This window comes from Leptonychotes weddellii, chromosome 5 (genome assembly GCF_054177405.1).
Source record: "Leptonychotes weddellii isolate Sample4059 chromosome 5, ASM5417740v2, whole genome shotgun sequence".
Classification (NCBI taxonomy): Eukaryota; Metazoa; Chordata; class Mammalia; order Carnivora; family Phocidae; genus Leptonychotes; species Leptonychotes weddellii.
Genome location: NC_138373.1, coordinates 19179127 through 19202497, shown reverse-complemented (window position 1 = coordinate 19202497; position 23371 = coordinate 19179127). Strand labels below are relative to the sequence as shown.

Genomic DNA, 23371 nt, shown 5'->3' with positions numbered 1-23371 from the left:
GGATATCATACCCTGCAGTGTAGCACTTCATCTGAGTCCAGAATTTGGGAGAGGAACCAGGAGCTCAGTAGGCCTACCTCCAGGAGCATGAAGTTGGAGGTAGTCAGTAGTGTTGGGAGATTGGACAAAGGTAGAAGCAGCCTGGATTCTCACTGAGCAAGCAGCCAAGGCTTAAGGGCGGGTAGAATCAAGTGAATCTGAGGTGGTGAGTAAAATAGGTCAACTACAGGCATTCTTAGTAAAGGTCTGTTTATTCAACGAGTCTTATTTATGGGATATTAAGGGCAAAGCTCATGATATGCTGGGAACATCTTCAACTGAGTCAGTGTTGTTTTTTTTTTAAGATTTTATTTATTTATTTGAGAAAGAGAGAGAGAAAAAGAGAGCACAAGCAAGGTGAAGAGCAGAGGGAGAAGCAGACTCCCCGCTGAGCAGGGAACCCAATGCAGGACTCGATCCCAGAACTCGATCCCGGGACTCTGGGATCATGACCCGAAATGAAGGCAGACATTTAACAACTGAGCCACCCAGGCGCCCCTAACTGAGTCAGTGTTAGGAGGGCAGTTCTCTTTACCTTAAAGTTATTTCTTTTGACAGAACATGTGACTCAGTAGATCATAGCATAACTTCAATCAGTGTGTACTTACCTAGTCTTTTTTGTTGTGTTTTAGGCTATGTTGGTAGCTTTTTAAAATGTGCTTTATTTTGTAGACCATTGTGATGAATGACTGTATTATCCGAGGGGATCTAGCAAATGTAAGAGTTGGACGTCATTGTGTTGTGAAAAGTCGGAGTGTCATAAGGCCACCATTCAAGAAATTCAGCAAAGGGTATGTAATTTACTTACCTTGTTTCAGTATTGTGCGGGATGCTGCTATGGGTGGTGTATTCCGGGTATTGAGTTGTGGTATAAGGAGCAGGTCTGTGCTATTGTTTGGGTCACTGAGGAGGAATTCACTGTAATGAACGCAACTCTGGTGGTGGTTGTCTTAGTCTAGTTGTTGGTTGGTTGCCAGAAACAGAATCCACTTAAATTGGCAAAGGCAGAAGGGGTTCTGATGAAGAGATGCAGGCATATTTAACGGAATGTAAGGGTAGGAAAAGGGGCCAGGCCTCATAGGGACTAGAACCTGTAATTGGACAGCTAGCCAGAATCAAGACAACTATGCTGACTATTGCTCTGTCACCGAGATTATGTTGTTTCTTGTCGGTCTTTGTCCCTGCATTTCTGCCTCCCTCTCCTCTCTTTCACGTTGGCTTCATCTTCCCCCTTTTCTCATGGAGCCAACCATGCTGCCTCAGCCCCTTATTTATATCAGTTCTCTATTCAGGCTTCAAAAGATATCAGCCAAAGATTTTAGGTCTTATTTCCAGAATCTTGGCAGAGGGAATCTGATTGGCTCAGCTGGAGTTAAGTGCCCACCTCTGGTCTAAACAGTTTTGACTCAGAGGGCAGGGGCAAGTCAAGCCCACTGTTTTCTCAGTGGGAGTAAGGATTATCCAGGGAAGGGCATGGACAGGGCAGGAAAACTGTCCACCATGCCTGATGTGCTGGTATTTTTGTTGTTGTTGTTGTTGTTCTTTTGCCTCTCTCCCTCTTTTCCCTCCTGGTTCCTACCTATGGCACCATCTGCAATACATTGAGTAATTCAACAAGCATTGATTGAGTGCTTTCTTTATGTCAGTCACTTCATTATAAGGTGGGTACGTAAAGATGGATGAAATAGCGTTCCTGCCTCAAAGTTCTCAAAAACCTAGTAGTAGAAACACATACAGAGATGGCTACTATAGAATGTGATACTATAATGTGATAGCCACTGTGTATTGTGACACTCCTATCATAGGGCTGAACTTGGTTAGTGAGGAACAATAAAGAAAGCAACCAACTCAGACTGTAATACCTGGGAGTAAAGCACACAGGAATCATCCTGCATGTCTCAGAATGAAGTCAGACTCCAGGCTTTCCATCACAGACAGGAATGGGAGCAGGGAATCACTGCAAATCATTCACGTGAAAACATTTGCTCATTAGCTCAGAAGGCTTTTGGGGGGAAACAAGAAATCCTTGTGGTGGGCTTTCGTGGTTCCACACTGTGACAGGTACTCTGCCAGAGTCGTTGGCTCCCCCTTCTGATAGAGGTGTTACTGTGCTGGCTATGGTCTCGGAAGAGCTCTGAGAATAAATAGGGGGTTTATTGGTGAACGGTAGGATGTGTAAATAGGAATAGTCCACATGAGAAATACAGGAATACAAAAGTGTAAATAGCAACACATGAACAGCAAGTGAGCATGGATTCCTCTGTCCCCCACCCCATGTATCCTCAATATAAGAACCAGATAATAATATCAAGTTTGGAATTTTTAATTTAAAATTCAGGTGCTGACAGTGCTGCTGTAGACTGATAAGATCAAGGAATTCATTGTCACACAAGGGTCCCAGATCAAAAATATGAATAGATTAAGGAAGATTTAAATAAACTATAGGTCCAGGGAGGACAGATATCATCTCTGACAAAATAGAGCACAGGACTACATAGAGCCAGTGAGCATCCAGCTACTTTATTTTAGTTCTAGTCCAAATATTTTCCATCCCAAGGTACTGAAGTTACTTGTAGATGTGATCATAGAACCATAGTCAGTAACATTTGAGGAATCATGGAGAATGGCAATGATGTCAGAAGTCTGGAGAAAGCCTACTGACTCCTCCTCCTTCAATTCTTCGCTTAAATGTCACTTTTTTTTTTTAAGATTTTATTTATTCATTTGAGAGAGCGAGAGGACAGACGAGCATGGGGATGGGCAGAGGGAGAAGGAGAAAGGAAGCAGACTCCCCACTGAGTGCAGAGCCCAACACAAGGCTCGATCCCAGGACCCTGAGATCGTGATCTGAGCTGAAGTCAGATGCTTAACCAACTGAGCCACCCAGGTGCCCCTTAAATGTCACTTTCAATTAAGCTTTTACCAAACTTCCAATCTAGGTGAAGTCTTCACTTATAACTTGGTATTTTTTACTTTGTAGTACTTATCGTATTTGTAATTAATTACTTATATAATCATTTGTTTAATCTCTCTTTTCTTGATTGCTAGCTCCTCGTGGGCCAGATAGTGTCCTTTGTGCTTGCCATTCTATCTCCAATTTCTAGCATAGAGTCTGGCATACAGTAGGTACTCAGTAAAATCAGTAAAATCAAAAATATACAAATTTTTGGAATGTTGAATGGTAGAAAATATATCCCAGGAACTGATGTCAGTCCCCTACAGCATTGTAGGGCAGATTACCGAAAATGTGACCTATGAGCATTTCCAAGGAGGCAGGAATGAGCAAAACACGCATTCATTTGGTGCCAGCCCTTTTAGCTTGGAAGGTCTCGCTGCTTCTGTCTTGCTGTTTCCTTGCACACTGCTTGGTCCAATATTTCTGATTTTGAGCTAGTAATCCCATTCATCTTCAACATTACAGAATTCTCCTAGCCTGAGGATTCCTTCCTTTTAGGAGCAGTCTTATTAAGACGAGATGATGAAGTTGAGAGTACGATCAGTTCTATAAACCTTGACCAAAAGCAAATCACCTTGACATTTTCTTTTGTTCATCTTCTTTTCCTTCTCCAGCGTTGCATTCTTTCCTTTACATATCGGGGACCATGTCTTTATTGAGGAAGATTGTGTGGTCAACGCAGCTCAGATTGGCTCTTATGTTCACGTTGGCAAGAACTGTGTGATTGTGAGTATGGTGTCTTGGCTGGCTAAACGGCCTTACTGCCCCTCCATCTCCCGTCCCTCACATCAGTGGGCCTCTGCTTCTCTGGCCAAGGAGGGTAGAAGTAGTTTCTGGTCTACTCGAATTATTATTGGATTTGGAGTTTTCTAGGCATCAGTAATCACGGCTAAACTTTATCTAACCTCTTCTATAAGATGTTAAACTCTTGCCTTTGATTTTTCCATTTGACCCTCATAACCATCCAAGGTGGTAGTTAACTGTTATTATCCCTATTTGCAGACAACAAGCCTGAAGACCTTAGAAATTAGGGGATTTGACAGAGCTATGAAGTGGTAGAGCTGGGATTTGAACCCAGGCTTAATGAATAGCCATGCCTGCTCTATGGCCTACCTGTTGCTTTACCTCCAGGATCGTACAGTCTAGTGGGGACAAGGGATATGACATTAGGGGAACTCCAAGTAGTTCAGGGTGATGGGCATGTGGGGTACAAGTGGGCCCTTGCTCAGTGGACATGTGGGATCCTGGTCCACAGGAGCCTTGGCATCTACTTGTTTCATCTGGCCAAGGCTTTACGAAGTTGGATTTCTCAGTATTCTTAGATGAAGAGCTTGATTTCATTTGGGATTTATGAGAACATCCTGGGTGAGAATGCTAATGACCAGAGTTGAACTGCCTTAAGAGTTAGGGAAAATGTTTCCTATATTTTTTTTTTTAAGATTTTATTTATTTATTTGACAGAGAGAGACACACAGCTAGAGAGGGAACACAAGCAGGGGGGAGTGGGAGAGGGAGAAGCAGGCTTCCCGCTGAGCAGGGAGCCTGGTGTGGGACTCGATCCCAGGACCCTGGCATCATGACCTGAGCCGAAGGCAGATGCTTAACGACTGAGCCACCCAGGCACCCCAGTTTCCTATATTTTAAATTTGTACCCAAATCCTAGCTTCTAGGAAAAGCCAAGGACTTTTCATGTTATTCCCAATAATACAGAGGCAGCTCTCTCTTCTGGATAATACTCAAGTATAAAATACTTATAGAAACCCTGTGGTCACATTCTGCAAGCCACGAGAGCACAGCAAAGATGGACCGTGCCGTGGAGAGCCACACTGCTGTGGAAAACATCCCAATCCGGCCTGTCACTCAGAATTAAGGGAAGTGGTTGTTTTGCCAAATATTCTCCTCCAAAGGAGTCCCTTCATATATATTAGAGACAGAGGGTCTTTCATTTGGCATGATATTGAAGAAAGGGGGAAAATTGTGAAATCCATCCTGTCCCCTCATTCTATGTGACAGAAGTTGGCTTTCTAAGCCACAGCTGGATTTTTCTTTTTCTTCCACAAAGTGATGACATGCTCATAGTAGCCTAGTGTGTTAGCCCCGCCCTTTATCCCTGGAGCTAAATGTCTGAAACATTAAAATCCAAATGCTCTTCCCAGTGCGTAGGGAGTTCTAGTCTTCTTGTCTTGCTCTGCTTTTTTGTGCCCCTTTCTGATACATCAGTTCAGACATAAGTACCTATTTGCTGAGCCTTTTACAAATTCTCAAGTAATCTCAGGAGAAAGATTATTTTACAACTCTAGAATCTTGGAGCTAGCAGGGACTCTTTTTAGAGTCCAGCTGTCCCCATGACCCACAGATCCTTCCGATAGCATCCATTTGGTGGTCTAACTCCTTTCGGATGTGTGAGGGTATAGTTGCCAGTCAGAGTTGCCCAGATGCCTGCAGGAAAAGCCTCACAGACAATCTTCATAGTCTCTGTTACCGTGCTGTGAGCTTTACATTTATTGTCTCTAATCCTCACAGCGGCCCTGCGGTTTGGTTTTATGTCCTGTTTCCCAGACGAGGAACCCAAGGCTCAGAGACGCTGAATAACTTGTATCTGGAAATAGAGGTAGCTGTAATACTGGCAACATGGAGTTCTTGACTCCTCCTGGGAAAGTCCTCTAGGAAAGAATAAAGAAGCGGTTTCAGCTTTTCACCTCCTCATCTTTTGCCAATGCACTCATGCCTAAGAAGTACCCGTGTTTTGACTTTTGCTGCTGTTTAATTGATCAGTTTGCCCAGAATGCTCTGGAAGCTGATTAAGCATCATTTACCTGAGTGGGCAGAATGGCTAATGAGTGGACACAGCAGGTGCCTCCAGGCTGTGTGGTGGCCGGTGGTACACAGCGGAAGTTTTATTCTCACTGCTCTTCTTTTCCAGGGCCCTTTGTCTGCAGATCCCTCTGTGTGAATGTGTTATGCCTCATGCAGCACATTCTGCTTCTTTCCACCCAGTGCCCTATGCGCTTAATCAGAATTATTAGGAGCATAGGTGTCATAGGACGTCTTTGGGTTAATTTGGGAGTCACCCGGGGAGCTGGCCAGCTGCTGTATTTTGGGAATTGCCACTAGCAGGTAATTCATGGGAGAGAACTTTCCAAGAATGAATGGAGAGCTGCGGTTATAACTTGTTTCTGAGCTACAGATAGTGCCAAGTGTTGCCAAGGCTGTTATCCACCTCGCCAGAGACAGCTTAGTAGTCACTTAAAAAATTCAGACCTTCAAGGTATAAGCTTTCTAAAAAATTCATTTAGCAATCTACCTGGAAATTCCTGGAAATACTTATGATTTGGGCATTTATTAATAATTGGGAAATTTTTAATACAACCAAATCAAAGTATCTTTCATATTCTTCGGTAAAATCTGAGATCTAGACAGGTTAGCATTGTCCTGATGTTGTTAGGGATTCCACATTGTCAGTCAAGTATGTTTTATCAGATCCTCTGACCAGGACACAAGTGAACTCACAGGCCCTGGTGATGTAAGTGCAGTCGGTGAAGACCAAAACTTTCACTTACTCAGCAGGTAGTCTGAGGCACAACTTTAATCTGTATGTAGAAGAAGCCTCCCCTTTCCTTTAACCCAGGAAACAGATGGATCTACCAGACCTTATTTATTGCCCTCAAAATGCTGTGGGTGATGCAGAATTCAAAAGTGGCAACAGTGGATAAAGTCAAGCATAAGGCTTGGCCTAAACTTTCAAAACGAACATATTGGCTAATATGAACCAAGAGTACAAAAGTAGACCCTAATTCTATGCACAGGTGGCTCCAGGGGTTCAATTGATGTCATGAGAATTAATCTCTTTCTCTTTCCCGCTTTCCTTTGGGAGGCTGTCAGGCAGATTCTTCCCTCTTGGAAACAAGACAGCTGGTCTAAATGTCTGTCCTGTCCTCTAGAAACCCCACTGGAAAGAGCTTCCTTTCCCAGTAGTCCCAGCAGAAGCCTTGATGTTGTGATTCATCAGACTGATTTGGCTCATTCCATAAAATAGTCCTTGTGGCCAGGCTTGGGGTTTGGGGTTAGGATAGGGGACTGTCATGGGCAGAGGGGTGTTACCAAGGACAATACAGGTTCTGTTACCAGAAGAAAGGGGATCAAATGTTAGACAAGCAAAAAAGTAGATGTCCACTAAATTTAAGAAAAAAGACAGAAAATTCTACAACTCTTGGGAGACTGAATTTCAGTCTGTAATACCTAAGATAACCTGAACTGTCCCTAGCACACAATTCCTTCCCCAAGTTCATGTACACACACTCTCACACACACACACACTCGTACCCCTACCTCCTCCTGCTTGTCACCTGAAGTAGGGAATTGTGGCCAAACCTCTTGTCATTGGCCCTGTCTATTGTATGATATCATGAATGGAGAATATATAAAATAGCATTCCATGCAGCAGACAGGCAACTTTTACTCGAGCAATTCCTGCTGTATTTCCTAGTGACAAGATTTTAATTTCAGGGGCGCCGATGTGTGTTGAAAGATTGCTGCAAAATTCTTGACAACACAGTATTACCCCCAGAAACTGTGGTGCCACCATTCACCGTCTTCTCAGGCTGCCCAGGTAAGCTTGGTGTTGATTATGAAAGCTCGATCTCATTTTCCTTCACAAAAGTAATGCATGCAGTTTTTGTCTCTGACAATGTATTGATCTAGCTAATTTAAAAATTCTCCTGCTACAGATTACCTAGAAATGCTATCTAAAAATGTAACCAGTATCTTTTTAAATGCACAATTGAGTTCACAAGGAAATTTCAAGAGTCAGAAACAAAGAGGAGACTAAACCCACACTATAAGCATGGTTAGGTACTTATTATGAAGTAGAGTGGTTTAGGGTTTGATACTTCTGTGGGGATGAGAGAGAAAGCCTTATATGGCAGAGAGATCCTCTTGAAGGGTGGTCTCTCAATAAAAGTTGATCTAGAGTCAACCTGCCACCAGCACAGGGAAAGTACAAAGAAGCAAGACTCTCTTGGTCTGGGCTCTGGGTGGAAAAAGAAAAAGTCTCTCCAGAGAATTCTAACAATGCCTTCATGTTGGTTGGGATTTTGAACTTACACTTCCCACACTGCCCAGGAATGCCCAAACTGAAAAGTTGGCATAAAACATGGTCTAAGGCCAACGATAGCTCTAGAACACCTAAGGGAAGCAAATATATCCCTTCTTGACCTTGGCTAATGGAATGCCCTTAGGTAAAGCCCTCGTGAGCTCAGAGTTCCCAGTGGCCAAACATGTGAGCAAACAAAAGTGATACATGCTCCTCCTAGAAAACTTGGAAAACACAGAAAAACAGAAGGAAGAAGAAAACCTCATGTCTCCCACCCCCACCCCAAGGCAGTCTCTTTTCTTCTCTGTATGATTTTATGTGGTTGAACTCATGCAACATGGACAGAGGCACACCAGAGATTCACAGATGGAAGATGCTATTTATAGCGAGAGATTTGGCAATATATGAGACGTACCCCTGGATGGTTTAGTTACTTTTCCAATTAAAAAACTCATCACTCAGATCATTGACTGTGGATTTCAAAGATGTAGAAAATCATCCATTCAGATTCTTTGGGGAGGAAATGGGCTGTTCTGCTGTCTCAGAAGAGCTGAAACAGCTTTGGCTCTTGCAAAGGAGGAAGAGCCTTGCTGAGTGAGATTCTCCCTATATTAGGTTCCCACTGTGAGAAAGTATCATCATTCTTAGCAAGTGCAGATCCGAACAGCCCCAGCAGTCGTTTTAGGTTGATTGTCAGACAGGTATCTGATCTGCAGTGAGAAGTATATTGCCAGAGAAATATCTTAACCTCTTTTAACTTATTCAGGGTCCTTAGAACCAACTGTGGTCTTTGGGCATCGATGGCCAAGGCAGGGAGGCACTACTTGGTATTTGAAATCCAAATAAGCGCTGTGTTTGGAGGTTCTGATGGAGGATTCAAGCTGCCTGAGACCTTAGAGATAATTGTGTAGATGGGGAAACAGGCCTAGAGAGATTGGGTTGTCCACAGGGTCAGAGCTGGTTCGTGGGAAAGCCTTGACTAGCTCTTAAGACCCCTTATTTAGAGTCCAGTACTTTCTGCACTGTGACAAGATACTTCCCATGTTCGTTTTTAGTAGTTTCACAAACAAATGCTAACCATCTAGATAATGCTGTTGGTAATCTTCATCCTTAGTAAAGAGGCCTAAGGTTGTAGGACAACTGGCACATTTTTGGAGGGCTCCTCTGCATGTCACTGAGTAGTGGAACAAATGAAAGGCAAACCATCCAGAAAGAACCTGGGTCAGGAACCAAAAAGCCAAAACTGCCTGTAGGAGTCAGACAGACGTGATTGAAGTGACAGCCTATCATGGCTGGCCAAGAGTACAGACCTAACATTCTAAGAACTTCTGATAGTTCATGAGGAACTAAAAATCTGAATATCTACGTGGGATCTCTGAATTTTTGAGTGTTGGCTGCTAACTTTTTAAAAAGATTAAATACTGTGCAGACCAAACATATGTTTGCAAATCTAACATAGGCTGCTCATTTGTAAAAGATGCCTGTGAGAATTTTATATTTTTAGACCTTTTTTTTCTATCCTACCTGTTATTTTCTCTCTTATATGTGCAAGTGTGTTTGTTTTGTATGTATATTAATGCACAGGTGTGTGTACCATATGGGTGTATATATGTACTTGTGTGTATTACACAGATATATAAAACTGTTTAGACCTGTATAAATAGATTCACACTTTCTATTCTGTTTGGAAATTTGCTTTCTTAACAGTGTATCTGGGGCATCTTTTCTTGTCAGTATGAAGAGATTCCCCTCATTCCTTTTCATGGTTGCATGGTTTTCATTACATAAATGTACCGCAGTGTAACTGATCCATTCCCTGGTATAATGGACCATTAGACATTGTACCTGGTTTTTCACTGTTAGAAACTTTGCTGCATTAATATTCTTGTACATACATTGATCAGTTGGGCAAGGATATTTGTAGGATAAATTCTTAGAAGTTGGATTATCAGGTCACAGGGTATGAACTTTTAAAAGTTTTGCTAGATTTTCCAAAATTGCTCTTCCAAACGGTTATATGAATGTACACTTCTGCCCATAGTGTATGAGAGTGCCTCTTTCCCAGAAATCCTTAAATACAATTTTTTGTCTTTTGATAGGGTATTTCTGTTCTACTCCCATCCATGATTTGTCTGTATGTAGCAGGTTTGGGGATTGGATTCAGTTTCATTGTATGAACAACAGAACAGTTTCTTACCTCAAAGGGTGCTCACCTGGGCTTGCCCAGCAGGTGTCATACCAGAATCCAGGGGATGGACTAATCCTTGTCTGGAACAACGTCCCATGTAGTCGGAGATGCCTTAACTCTTCAGATCATGCAGTAATGTATATTTATCCATTCGGGGAATTGTGTTATTTGTCTTCCCACACACACAAAAATATCATCTTGAAGATACGGTCAGTAGAAATATTCTGCTAGCATTGAAGCTGGAAGACCTAGAATTTAGATGCTCATGAGTAAAGAAAAGGGCCCTGTAGTGGTTTAAATCGAAATCAGAGCTGCTGGCCTCCCCCAGCTCCAGTTGGTTGACCAGGTCTTTCTTTCCCCAGGGCTGTTTTCAGGGGAGCTCCCAGAATGTACCCAGGAGCTGATGATTGACGTCACCAAGAGCTACTACCAGAAGTTTTTGCCCTTGACACAGGTCTAATGTCTCTGCCTCGTGTCTCAAATTTGCTTGAGCTCTAAGATGAACTTGGGGACAAAGTGAGCCAGCCAGCATCTACAAAGAGCTCTTGTGTCTTTGATACCTTCCACCCTCTTTTTTTGTTTGTCTGGTTTTAATTCTTTAGAATTTCTCAATCCTTCCAGGTTCTAAGCTCTTAAGACTTTAATAACAGAATGTCTGGAGGAGTTGTGTCCAAATGCTGTGCTTAAACCTTATCTATTAACGGCCCCTTCATACCATTATCTGTGGAACACAGAATCATCTGTTCCCAACACGCCCACCCCTTGGTCCTGTGGATGACGGGATCCTGGCCTGCAGAGCAGAGCACTGTCCCAGCGTGGAGGTTATGAAGCTGGTTTACTGCTCATGGCCATTAGCTGCCCACAATGAACACCGCTCACATGGGTTGCTCCCAGCTTTCCTGAGCTAACACATTTGGCCAGTTGCCACAATTGTTCATGGTCTTGGGGGAGAAAGTGTTGGTGACTTTTCAGAGCCCAGATTCCTGTTGGCTACTAAAACTTGAAAGGAGGGGTGGTTAGCATTTCTCTTCTTCCCGAAATGACTTTAAGTGTTATTTTAACCCAGGGTGATTAATAAAAGACTTTCTAGCATTCTATTCTAGGGCCTTTGGCTTTCACTAGAAGGGGGGCCCCCAGCACCCAGATTTTATTTTTGCAAAGACCCAGGTATGAGTCTGCCATGTAGATGGACTAGTCTGGCAGTCACTCCTTGCCTCACAGTATTTGCAGGCAACAGCATATGCCTTATTTCCTTGAAGACATAGCATTTGTGACACTTGTCTTCTTGGCCTAGAGCCATTCATCCACTCTGTATTTGCCATAAACCTCACAGTTCAGACCAAAATATCTCTACCTGGACCCAATCACATATATACACGGGGGCCTCTTAAATCATTCTGTGGGCACAGAGCCCCAAGGAGTAAATGAAGTTACCAGTGCTGTTTTTAACCATCTCCTGGGTAATAACACAACCCTGCCTGGTTCTGCTCCGACCTCTTGGTCTTAAAGATTTAGAAGGGAGGGTCTGAGAACCTTGGCTTTGCTTAATGCTCTGATTCTGCTGTGAACAGGGTAAGATGGTTCAGCCCTGAAGGTTAGGATCTAGCAGGAGCTGGACGGACTTAATATGTGGTTGTGGGGTTTGTTAAAATGGCTATATGTGATGATTTCCTCTAGGTCAATGTAAAACTGTTTTCCAGTTTTTCTTTTTTTTTTTTTAATGCATTAAAAGATTGACACGTGAAACAAATCACTTGAAGGTGATCCCTCTCCCCCTCTGTGATGGCTGCTTCACTTCCTCGGCCACTTCCCTGCACGCCTGGTGCGCTGCTACAGACTTTGCATTCACTAGTCTGCTTATGGCTCACACCAACCCAGTAAGGGGGATGTTATTCCTATTTTACAGATGAGAAAAAACTCAAAGATCTTAGATAACTTGGTCCAGTCCCTACAGTGACAAAGTGGCTGACCCAGGAGTCACACCCATGTCTGTGTGGCAGCATAGCCATGCAATTCAGCTTTGCCCTGGTCAGATGAGACTAGGCTTACCCTTGGAGCACATCTGCTGTGTGCCCTGTCTGATACCAGTAGTCTGTGATGGTTGCAGGGTTTTTGTTTTGTTTTGTTTTTTGGGGTGGTTTTTTTTTTTTTTTTTTGGTCCTTTCCTGGCATCTCCCCCAGCTCCCTTCTTTTGTGCCACCATGAAGGCAAATCTTGGAATTGACAGAGCTTTGATGTTGTCTAAGCTAATCTCCATTCGCTAGTGAGATCTTCCAGGGCACGTCTAACAGATTACCATCCAGCCCGTGTTTGAATACCTCTAAAAGGAAGCAAGCTGACTGCCATGCAACTGACTGTCCATTTTCTTTTTCAGTTTATCCTTTCCAGCTTAATTGAGATGTAATTGACATATCATTTTTTTGACTGCCCATTTTGTTGTGAACAATGAAAATTAAGAGAAAGTGGGATTGTTTAAAGCCTCTTAAACATGATTTTAAAAGCCTTAAGTAACTCAAGTACATGATTGCAAAAATCCAATCCAGTTAGTAAAGAGGAGACATACAGTGAAGTAGAAATTCCCGATCCCAGAATCCCAGTTCCACGTTCTATTTCCCAGAGGCAGCTACTCTTAACAGTTTTGGGTCTATCCTACCAGAGACAGTCTGCATGCACAAGCAGATAGATATGTATACCTTAGCCTCTGTATGCATACAATTGTGAGCACACGGTAGATGTGCTCTTCTCATCTTGCTGCTTTTTTTTCTTTTTTTTAAGATTTTATTTATTTATTTGAGAGAGAGAATGAGAGACAGAGAGCACGAGAGGGAAGAGGGTCAGAGGGAGAAGCAAACCCCCCGCTGAGCAGGGAGCCCGATGCAGGACTCGATCCAGGGACTCCAGGATCATGACCTGAGCCGAAGGCAGTCGCTTAACCAACTGAGCCACCCAGGCGCCCTCATCTTGCTGCTTTTACTTAGCAATATGCCTTAGAGATTGTTCCATATTTGGCACATAGAGGTGACAAAAATAGCAATCGCTGATACTTATAAGGTGTTTACCATGTACCTGGTACTCTTCTGAGTTCTGTACATTTATTAACTTTTTAATACAACCACCACGAGGTAGGTACAGTTACTCTCCTCAAGAAACAGGACGTTAAGTAAAGTGCCCAAATTTATGCACCTAATATGACAGTGAGTCAAAGCATTCTGGTTCTAGAGCTCATACTTTTAAAGATTTTATTTTATTTTATTTTATTTTATTTTATTTTATTTTAGAGAGAAAGAGAGCACGAGAGGGGGGAGGGGCAGAGGGAGAGGAAGAAGCAGACTCCCCACTGAGCAGGGAGCCTGACTGGAGGCTTGGTCCCAATCCCAGGACCCCAGGATCATGACCTGACCCGAGGGCAGACGCTTAACTGACTGAGCCACCTGGGCACCCCTACAGCCCATACTTTTAATCACCATGCTGGAATTCCTCCCTGCTATAATACCTTTCATTGCCACAAATTGTATCATCTGGCCAACCCTCACTGTACAGAAAACTGAGAAAGTATTTTGCTTTTTCAGGCAGGCAAGGGAAAGGGAGTTGGGAGCGGTTATTGGATGAATCATCCAACAGTGTCTGCCACAGACAGGAAGCCCAGTGTCCCCTCTGAGAAGACTATCTCCTTGCAATGAGCCCTGTTGTCTTGTAGCTGCAGTTGTGGTTTAAGAAGCTAAACGGGAGCAGGTTTCATGGGAGAATTGTCTTGCTTGCACTCAAGAAATAGTGTCTTAAAATTCCGTACCATATGGTTGGCACTCTATAGAGGAATCTGCAAGCTGGATAGATAAAAATCCAGTCAGACTGCTTTGTTGCAAGTGACAGAAATCCAGCTTGAGCCAGCTTAAGTAAGAAAGAGGTTTTATTGGCTTGCACAACAAATCATGGAAAAGACTAGGTTGAGAGGCAAGGTAATATTGCCTTGGGCAACTTACTTAATCTCTCTGCCCTGTATCCTAGGCTGTACAACGGGAACGACAATAGTGCCCCCACAGAATTGGTTCGGAGTAAATGAGCTACTATATGTAAACATTAAAGATAGCTCCTACCACTCTGTAAGTAATAATGTTATCATTGCAGGGACAACTATATCCAGAGCTCTTTGTTTTCGATATCTTTTTTTAAGATTTTATTTATTTATTTATTACTATTTTTAAAGATTTTATTTATTTATTTGTCAGGGAGAGAGAGCACAAACAGGGGGAGTGGCAGGCAGAGGAGAGGGAGAAGCAAGCTCCTCGCTGAGTGAGGAGCCCGATGTGGGGCTCGATCCCAGGACCCTGGGATCATGACCTGAGCTGAAGGCAGATGCTTCACCGACTGAGCCACCCAGGCACCTCTGTTTTCTATATCTTTTTCACCTGCACATTAATAGAGGTACGGACTAGACTGCTGTAACAAGAGACCATGGAAATACTGTGGCTCCAACAAGTTAGAAAGTTATCTCTCTCTCACCTAACAGTGCAGGAATAGGCAGGTTGTTCATGGCAAGTAGGTGGCTGAGCTCCATGAAGTCATCAAACACCCAAGCTCCTCCTATCTTGTCACATGGCCACGCTTAGCCACAAGGGAGGCTGTAAATTTAGTCACTGGCTGGGTAGCCAAAACTCTGAGGAAGGAGATTTCTAACAGTAAAAGGGAGAGGGGGAGATTGGACATAGGGAGACAATAAGCAAGCTCTCCCAGGCCTGTGTGTTGGCTTCCTTTTCTCCTCCTGCAAGGGGGCTTTCTCCATGCATTGGGGCACGTGGCAGCTGACAGCTCCAGACTTGTACCCTCCGAGCTTGGTGACCCTGAAAGAAAGGCTTCTTCCCTCCAGTTCTAATTGGGGAAGTCCCACAGAAAGGTTCTCAGTGACTTCTGGTGAATCCCATACCCTCTTGGATTAATCACTGCAGCCAAGGCCCTACAATAAACCTGATCTGGGTCATGAGCTTTCCTCCATCGCCCCGTGGTGGAGAAACAGCAGAGCCCATCACCAAAGCAAGGTGCTGGGCAGACAGAAACAATAGCTACTGCAGACAGTAAAAGAGTCTATAATTATGGACCGATACTGTTAGAAAGGCTGTTGACAGCCTTATGTGTCCTAGGAAAGGCCAGCTGGACTCTGTCTCCATGGTGGCTCTCACCCCAGGGACAATCTGTCACCAGATAATTACCTTTAAAACCCCAGAGAAGAAAGTCTCTTTGTCCTCACAATATTCCCAGAAGAGCAGACCGATGGGAGAACCTCGGTTGGAACTCTTTCCAGTTGGCTTAGGGTAGAAGGGGGATTCACTGGCTCGTGGAGCTGATAAGGCTAGGGCCAGATGGAGTTTCAGGCCATATTCCAAGACTCACAACAGCATCATCAGGGATCTGTCTCTTCAGCTCTTGACTCTGCTTCCCTTTGAGTTGGCTTCGCAAGTGACCCTCCAGCTCCAGTTATTGGTAGAAAGAGCTCCCCTTCTTTTTTTTTTTTTTTAAGATGTTTTATTTATTTATTTGAGAGAGAGAGAGCACAAACAGGGGGAGGGGCAGAGGGAGAGGGAGAAGCAGGCTCCCCATTGAGCAGGGAGCCCAATGTAGGGCTCCATCCCAGGACCCCTAGATCATAACTGGAGCCAAAGGCAGCTGCTTAACTGACTGAGCCACCCAGGCGCCCCAAGAGCTCCCCTTCCTTGACAAAACCCCTGGACCTGGTTGTCATTGGCCCAAACCTGGGATGTATCCAGCCTCAAGTCATCATTGTGGCCAGGAAAATGGAGTGCACTGATTGCCTAGACCTGGGCACATACCCACATGGACTGAGAGCTGGCGCCTAGTGGTTGGGGAGGAGGTGATATTACCAGAAGAGGGGATGAATGGCTGCTGGGCTGTCCAGTTCAGGCCCTTCCTTTTCTCCAGTTGTCTTCACTGTCCATAGTCTCCTTGCCTCCCCTTAACCACCTGTCCAGTCTCTCATTACCCTTGGTCTTGTTGGGGGGGTGCCTTATGAGAGGCACCCGGGCCTGGCACAGAGAGGATGTTGCTTAGGCAAAGTGGAGTGTTCAATAAAGAGTCATTTAGAGGATGCTCCTCTGCCTGGAACTGCTTCCTTGTGGACCCTACGAGTCCTTGTGGAGGGACCCCTATTAAGGCCTAGATAGAATTTTAGTTATGGACTTGTGTTCTTGTTTGGGCCCACCCAGCTGTGAGTTCCTGAGGAGTCAGGTGTGAGCCTGTGGGTATCCAGCACATACTTAATGGGGTGATTACATGGATGTGAGCCCCTCCTCCCCTGAGTCCCTACCCAGCCTAGATAAGTCTCACATTGCGGGATCCCCGGTGCAGGGAACAAGGTTGAATGACTGACTCGTGTGCCTCATGTTGACTGATCTGTTGCATGTGGTTGCACAGGGCTCCCGTGGTTAATTGGGATCTGCAGTGCCTCTGAATTAGTCACTTCTGCATGGGCCATTTCACTCAGAGCCTAAGGCCACAATTCCCTTCTTAGTCACTCTGACCCGTGTAGCTGATGACAGACTTGAAGTGACTCAGACAAACATTGCTTCTATTTAATACATCCTTGGAAGCTTCTCAGCTATAAAGAAGGGATCTTGGTGGCTAGGGAGGCCTTTCTTGGTGTATTGATCTGGCCAGTGAGAGCCCACAGGGGTCTAGAACATGGAGCCCCAGACATGTTCTGACTTGCCCTCAGCCATTCTCCAGGACAAATTGGCATTAATGAACATGGTTGGTTGCTTTGGGTGATCAGATCTAGCTGGCTGGTCCCCTGGGGGTAGCTTCTATGGAGCTAAGAGGCCCCTGTAATGACATTGGCAGTGTTGAGACAATGTGTTAAGGCTTGGTTATTAACAGTTGTCAGCAAAGCATCCTGCCAGGTTGGACCAGTTCTGTAAATCTGTGATCGCTGAAACTCTTCTAGAGCCCCCAGTAATGGTGTTCTGCTTTTCTAGAACATACACTTGCTGCCTGTAGGGCTAGGAAGGTGGGACCCTGACCACTTGCTACATCTCCCATTTACTCATTTAACAAATACCTTTTGAGCCACTGCTGAGTGCCAGGCCCTCCCCTACTTAGCTCCTGGAGATACAGTGGAGAATAAGATGGGGCCAGACCCTGTCTGGAGGGATCTTACAGATTAGTAGGAGAGAAAGCCAAGGAAACAGAGTGCTGTGATGGAGGCCTGGAGACCTTTTTTTCGGGTCTTAATGGTGAAGACTGTGGGCACCGGAGGTAGGCAGACCAAATCCCGGCCCTGCTGTTTACTAGCCTTGTGACTTCGGGCAGGTTATCTCCTCTTGTGGAACCTCGGATTTCTCATCCATAAAATGGGGAACATGCATAGGGGTTGTTATGAGGATTTAAATGCATTCAGACGTGTAAAGCAGGAGTCCTGGCTCAGGGTAAGCGCTCAATGACTGGTAGGTTTAACAACTATTATTAGAAAGTGATACATCTTGAGTGAAATCCCTCACAGTATAAGGGACAACATTCTTACATATTTTTAAATTTAGAAGAAAATTAAAAACATCTGGGGGCGCCTGGGTGGCTCAGTCGTTAAGCGTCTGCCTTCGGCTCAGGTCATGATCCCAGAGTCCTGGGATCGAGCCCCGCATCGGGCTCCCTGCTCCTCGGGAAGCCTGCTTCTCTCTCTCCCACTCCCCCTGCTTGTGTTCCCTCTCTCACTATGTCTCTCTCTGTCAAATAAATAAAATCTTTAAAAAAAAAAATTAAAAACATCTGTTCATTTAAAATCACTCCACCACAAAGAAGAGATCACCCTTCCTTGCCAGGCACTTATTAGAAAACATTTAATCCTCCCAACTGTCAAAAGTGTAGGGATCTCTACAACTCATTATACAGAGGAGGAAACTGATCATCAGAGAGGTTAAGTAAATTTGCCCAGTGTCACACAGCTAATTAACAACTGAGCTAGAATCAAAGCCAAGTCTTATCTGGCTGCAAAGTCCATGTTTTATGCAGTTCCCCCAATATCCTGGGCCTCCAAAGCAATTGGCTCTGAGGAGGATCCTTGCTGCCCAGTCGGTTAATCCTTTGTTTTCCTGAAGTTTTTGCTGGTGGGTTGGCCACACCTACTTTTCATGAAGCACTCTGACCCAGATCCTGAAGTGAGAAGAGTTAGCACAAGATGTCCCTGCTTCCCTAAGGAGAAGAGATGGCTTGTTCTGTATCTCCAAGTCCATTGGCCATCACACAGATGGTTCAGGCATATGAAAATCATCTAAGAGAAGAGACATGAGAATGGCGTCCACACCCTCTCTGGTTTTCAGACCTTGGGTCTGGACATTCAGCCTTGGTCTTTCTTAGCCCTACCAACATACCTCTTTTCAGCTGTATTCATCTAACCTTTGGTGTCTGCTGGGCACACTTTTCTGACTTGGGAATAGCAAGAGCCTGCGGAAGCAGTAGGGCCAGAGGAAGGGGAGAATAAGGAAATCTGAGACTCAGGAACTGCAAGGCCTCTTGGAGACCCTGAGCTCCCTGGGAATAGCCACAGGTTCTCTTTATTTCAATAATCACAACAACAGCGGGCATGACCACGTACCTGGTGTGTTTGAAGTGCTGTCCTCACAGAAGCTCTTCACAAGAACCTTCAGAGATAGGCACGTCCCACATATAGAATCCTAGGAGATGGGCGCTATAATTATCCCCATTTTATAGACGTGGAAGTAGAGGCACAGAGAGGTTAAGTAATTTGCCCAAGGTCATACAGCTAATAAGAGGAGGAACTGGTGTTTGAACCCGGGGTTCTCTAGTCCATGAGTTTAAGATATACATCATATTGCTTTTTGGTAGGGAGTGAGTGAGTGAACAAATGAGTCTGGGATTGGTGGCTAGCGAGACAGACAAGGCCCCCAGAGGCAGCATGAGGGGTCCTTTGGAGTTAGCAGAGTTGGGTTGCAATTCCAGCTCTGCCACCTCCTGCCTACAGGACCTGAGGCAATAGTGCCCGTTTCCTCATCTTCAAAATGGGAATAAGGTCTTTGTGAGGATTCAGGGAGATCATCTCTGTAAAGCTCTTAGCCCCACGCACGGCATCTAGTAAGGGCTCAGTAAGCGTTCATGGACACTCTGCAGATAGATGGTATTAACGTGGCATAATTGCAGCTGTACTGATCAAAAGTCCATGTTGACGGGCGCCTGGGTGGCTCAGTTGGTTAAGCGACTGCCTTCGGCTCAGGTCATGATCCTGGAGTCCCGGGATCGAGTCCCATATCGGGCTCCTTGCTCAGCAGGGGGTCTGCTTCTCCCTCTGACCCTCCCCCCTCTCATGTGCTCTCTCTCTCTCTTATTCTCTCTCTCAAAAAAAAAAAAAAAAGTCCATGTTGACAAGAACTAGAAAGGAATATGAAAACAGTTGTTAAAGGTCGAAAGGGAATTAAAGTTTCTTCAATGCTTTATCATTTCTTAAAAAATGTTCCTAGATGGAATAAATAAAATATACATGCAGTGGGTGTTAAGTGGCTTTTGATCCCATTGTTTCAAAGTCTTATAGGGGGTTGTTTCTACCTCTGCAAAAAAGAGTTAGCACTTCAGGCCTGGTTATAATTCTGTCAGTGCTGAATTTGCTAGGGGTTTGAGTAAATTTGCAATGAGAAAAAAAGGGGAAGTTTTAAAAAATGACTTTGCATTTTGTGACTTTTATATCTGGAAATATAAAATTGATTTAAAATGTTATATAGTTGTCATTTCATAAATGCTAGAGGGATCATCCCAATCAAAGAGAGATGCAAAAAAAATTAAATCAAGAAGGTGTTGGTGGGATACAGCTTCCTCTGTTTTGCTACCAGTGGGTGTGCTGGAGTTTAAATTCTTTGAGTATTGGACCAGAACAAGTCTTCAGGACTGATTTTGCTGATTTATGTCTGTTGGAACCTCTGGAAGGTGAGACAACATGAAAAGAGAGACAATTTCTGGATGACAATGCACATTTGGAATTGGAAAAAGCAGTTAAATTGCCAGTGAGCCCTAGTCGAAATCAAATGTCTGACGCATAGAGGCCGATGACTGGCCAACCTGATGCGCATGGTTTTGAGCCAGTCAGTTCGGACTCTAAGACTGACAGCAGGAAGAGGAAGCCTTGCTCATCACTGGACCTGGACCATGGCTGTCTGGTACTGCAGTATGTCTTTCTGCAACAAGCCAGAGAGAAGCAGCTGGTTCTCTTGGAATCCCAGATCCCCTGATTCTTCTTGTCTGGATGTGACGAAGCTGAGAACTGCTACAGGCCTCAGGGAGCTGTTTCAGTCCCAGCAGGAGCCATGCTGACCTGGAAGCAGACGCAGGCTCCATGAAAAGGACTCAGACCTTGCGACCACTGGAGATTTAGGACCCCTTCTGTGGAGCTCTAAAGGATGAAGACCTCCATCATGGATGCTGGCTGGACCATCAGACCACACACACGCCCACAGAAGAGGCCTCGTTCTCTTACGAGACCCTCTAAGATCAAGTTGCTGGTCAGCTCTTCATCGCTAACCTGGAGGCTACCCGCACCCTAATTGTGATCCTTGCCAACAGCTGCACATTTGGGGACGGCACATCACAGGGACTGTGACCTCTCCCCCTGCTGTTGACAGATCAGACTTTGGCCTTCTTGATGGGGATGTCTCACTGCTGCTGACTTGTGTTCAGCTTTCTAGATTAGTTGCAACTCACCACAATGGGCTGATAGTCTCTACTTCTTACTCCACCCCCCTCCATCCACACTTAGTAAGGTTCATTATCTGAATAGAGCTGTCTCCAGAGAGGGATTGATCGAGGCTGTTCACTGGATAAAAGGAGTGCGAGGTTCTGTAAACCCATTTTGAAATTTTTTGAAAATTCAGGCTTTCATCCTCATTAGTCGGCTAGGGCTGCCATCACAAAATGCCTTAGACTGGGGGGCTTAAATAATAGAAATGTGTGTTCTCACAGTTCCGGAGGCCAGAAGTCCAAGACCAACGTGTCAGCAGGTTTGATTTCTCTTGAGTCGTCTCTTCTTGGCTTGCAGGTGGCCACCCTCCCATGTGTTCTGCCGTAGTCGCCTCTCGGTCTTGTGTCCTCATCTTCTCTTCTTACAAGGACACCAGTCAGATCAGGTGAGGGCCCACCCTAGTGAGTCCATTTTAATTGAATCACCTCTTTGAAAGCCCTGTCTCCCAATATAGTCACATTCTGAGGTACTGGGGGTGAGGGTTTCAGCACAGGAATGGTGGGGGGGCGGTTAGGGATACAGTTCAACCTACATCCTGACCAATTCCCGAATTTGTCTTTCTGGTTAAGTGAGATAAAAATGTTTACCTGAAAAAATGCATTTGTGCCTTCTGCATACAGCCCTTGCAGATAAAAGGCCTGGAGGAGAAGAGGTGATTGAAAGAATGTTGTTGGGTTGCTGAACGTCGGGGCCCGAAGATTTTGTAACAGTGGAGAAAAGTACTGGCACCTGGGGAGCCTTTGGCAAGTGGGTGGGGGGCATTTATGACCTTGGTTCTTCAGAACTCTATCAGGAAGCTTTCTGCTCTTCCTGACAGAAGACTCCAGAGCTGCCTTTCCATGCACTGGAGCGCTTTGAGCTCAGACTGCTGAGCCTGTGCTTACAGCTCGCAGCACTGCCTGACAACAGAGGGGCTGGGCTCCTGCACTTCCCACACAGAACGCACACTCACGAGATGCATACACCTGTATCATAGACAAGCAGAACCAAGGGCTGGTTGGATCTTTCAGACTGAATTGGAAACTCCAGGGCAGGAGGCCACGTGGCAGGAGGCTAACATTGGGGGTCCTGTTAACCTCCACCACCTAACATATGCCCTGCTTGAGGTACCCTAACATTGCAAACTCGTTTCCAGGGGGACCATGTACCCTCTGGGAGTCTACTTCTGTCTCTGTGCCCTCTCGCCACACTGCCTTAGCCCTGGAAGGCTTCAGATCAGCTTGAACTTGCTGGCCACAGCCTTGCTGTACCTGAATTGGTATCTCGGGCCAGGTAAAAATGAATCATACAGAAGTTTAGTGAGGGAGCCACTTGACTTTCTAAGATAGACTGTTGTTTTTATTTAATTGAGGTATAGTTGACATATACCATATCTAAAATATTAGATTATTTTAATGGGATTATTATGGGTTATTGGGATTTATTTTAACTGGCTAAATGTAGGACCTCTAAGGAGCATAACTGAGATCAGTACTGCAGGTTGGTCTCATCCTTTTGCATGGGGTCCTACTGATAATAAACTTGCTGTATAGAAGCCTGAGCCAACGGCCAAGGTGGGGGCCAGTGCAGAAGAGAGTTAACAGAGTAGGCCTGAGACTGCTGTCCTTGTTTGCAATGCTGACTCTTGGCTGACATCTGGGTAATTGGATTTCGGGAGGATTCTCAACATTCCCTAAATGATAAGAGCGGCTCACTCTGCCTAAACTGTGCAAACAATATGGTTTATGCTGAATACCTGCTTTCCTTCCAGGAATCCAGAATTTGGGTATGTGCTAGGCAGAGGGTGCCTACTTGACCGGCCCCCAGTAAAAGCCCTGGATGCTGAGTCTCTAAGGAGCTTCCCTGGCAAATAACATTTCACGCTTGTTATCATAACCCACTGCTGGAGGAATTGTGTCATGTGTAACTCCACTGGGAGAGGGCTCTGAGAAGCCTGTGTCTGGTTTCCTCTGCACTTTGTTCTATGCACCTTTTCCCTTTGCTGATTTTGCTTGGTAGCCTGTCGCTGTAATAAATTATAGCCTGCTGACAGTAAGACTATATGCTGAGTCCTGTGAGTCTCCTAACAAGTTGTCAAACTGCGGAGTAGTTTTGGGGACTCCCAAGACAGGGCACATGGGGGACTTTTGGGGTGTTGGTAGTGTTCTTTTCCTCAATTTGGGTGTTGTTTATGTGAGGTGGGTTCAAGTTATGAAAATTCATTGAGCTGTACAGTTATGTAAACATTTTCTCTACGTATCTTAAACTTCAATAGGAAGATTACACACCACAAGGATAAAAAATAATAGCAAGTTAATTTAAAAAAAAAACTTCCTTTTATTCAGCAAACATTTCAGTTACTCCTTTTTACTA

General features: G+C 44.7%; 1 protein-coding gene across 1 annotated transcript in view; it reads left to right on the top strand.

The window, feature by feature from the left end:
• The window catches only part of DCTN5 (dynactin subunit 5), a 29503-nt gene extending 6444 nt beyond the window's left edge, over positions 1 to 23059 (top strand). Inside the window, exons 3-6 of the mRNA XM_006730811.3 lie at positions 712 to 830; positions 3610 to 3721; positions 7502 to 7604; positions 10638 to 23059. Of these exons, the coding sequence (XP_006730874.1) occupies positions 712 to 830; positions 3610 to 3721; positions 7502 to 7604; positions 10638 to 10735 (432 nt within the window). The 3' untranslated portion in view covers positions 10736 to 23059. The remainder of the gene's footprint in view (positions 1 to 711; positions 831 to 3609; positions 3722 to 7501; positions 7605 to 10637) is intronic.
• The last annotated feature ends 312 nt before the right edge of the window (positions 23060 to 23371 follow it).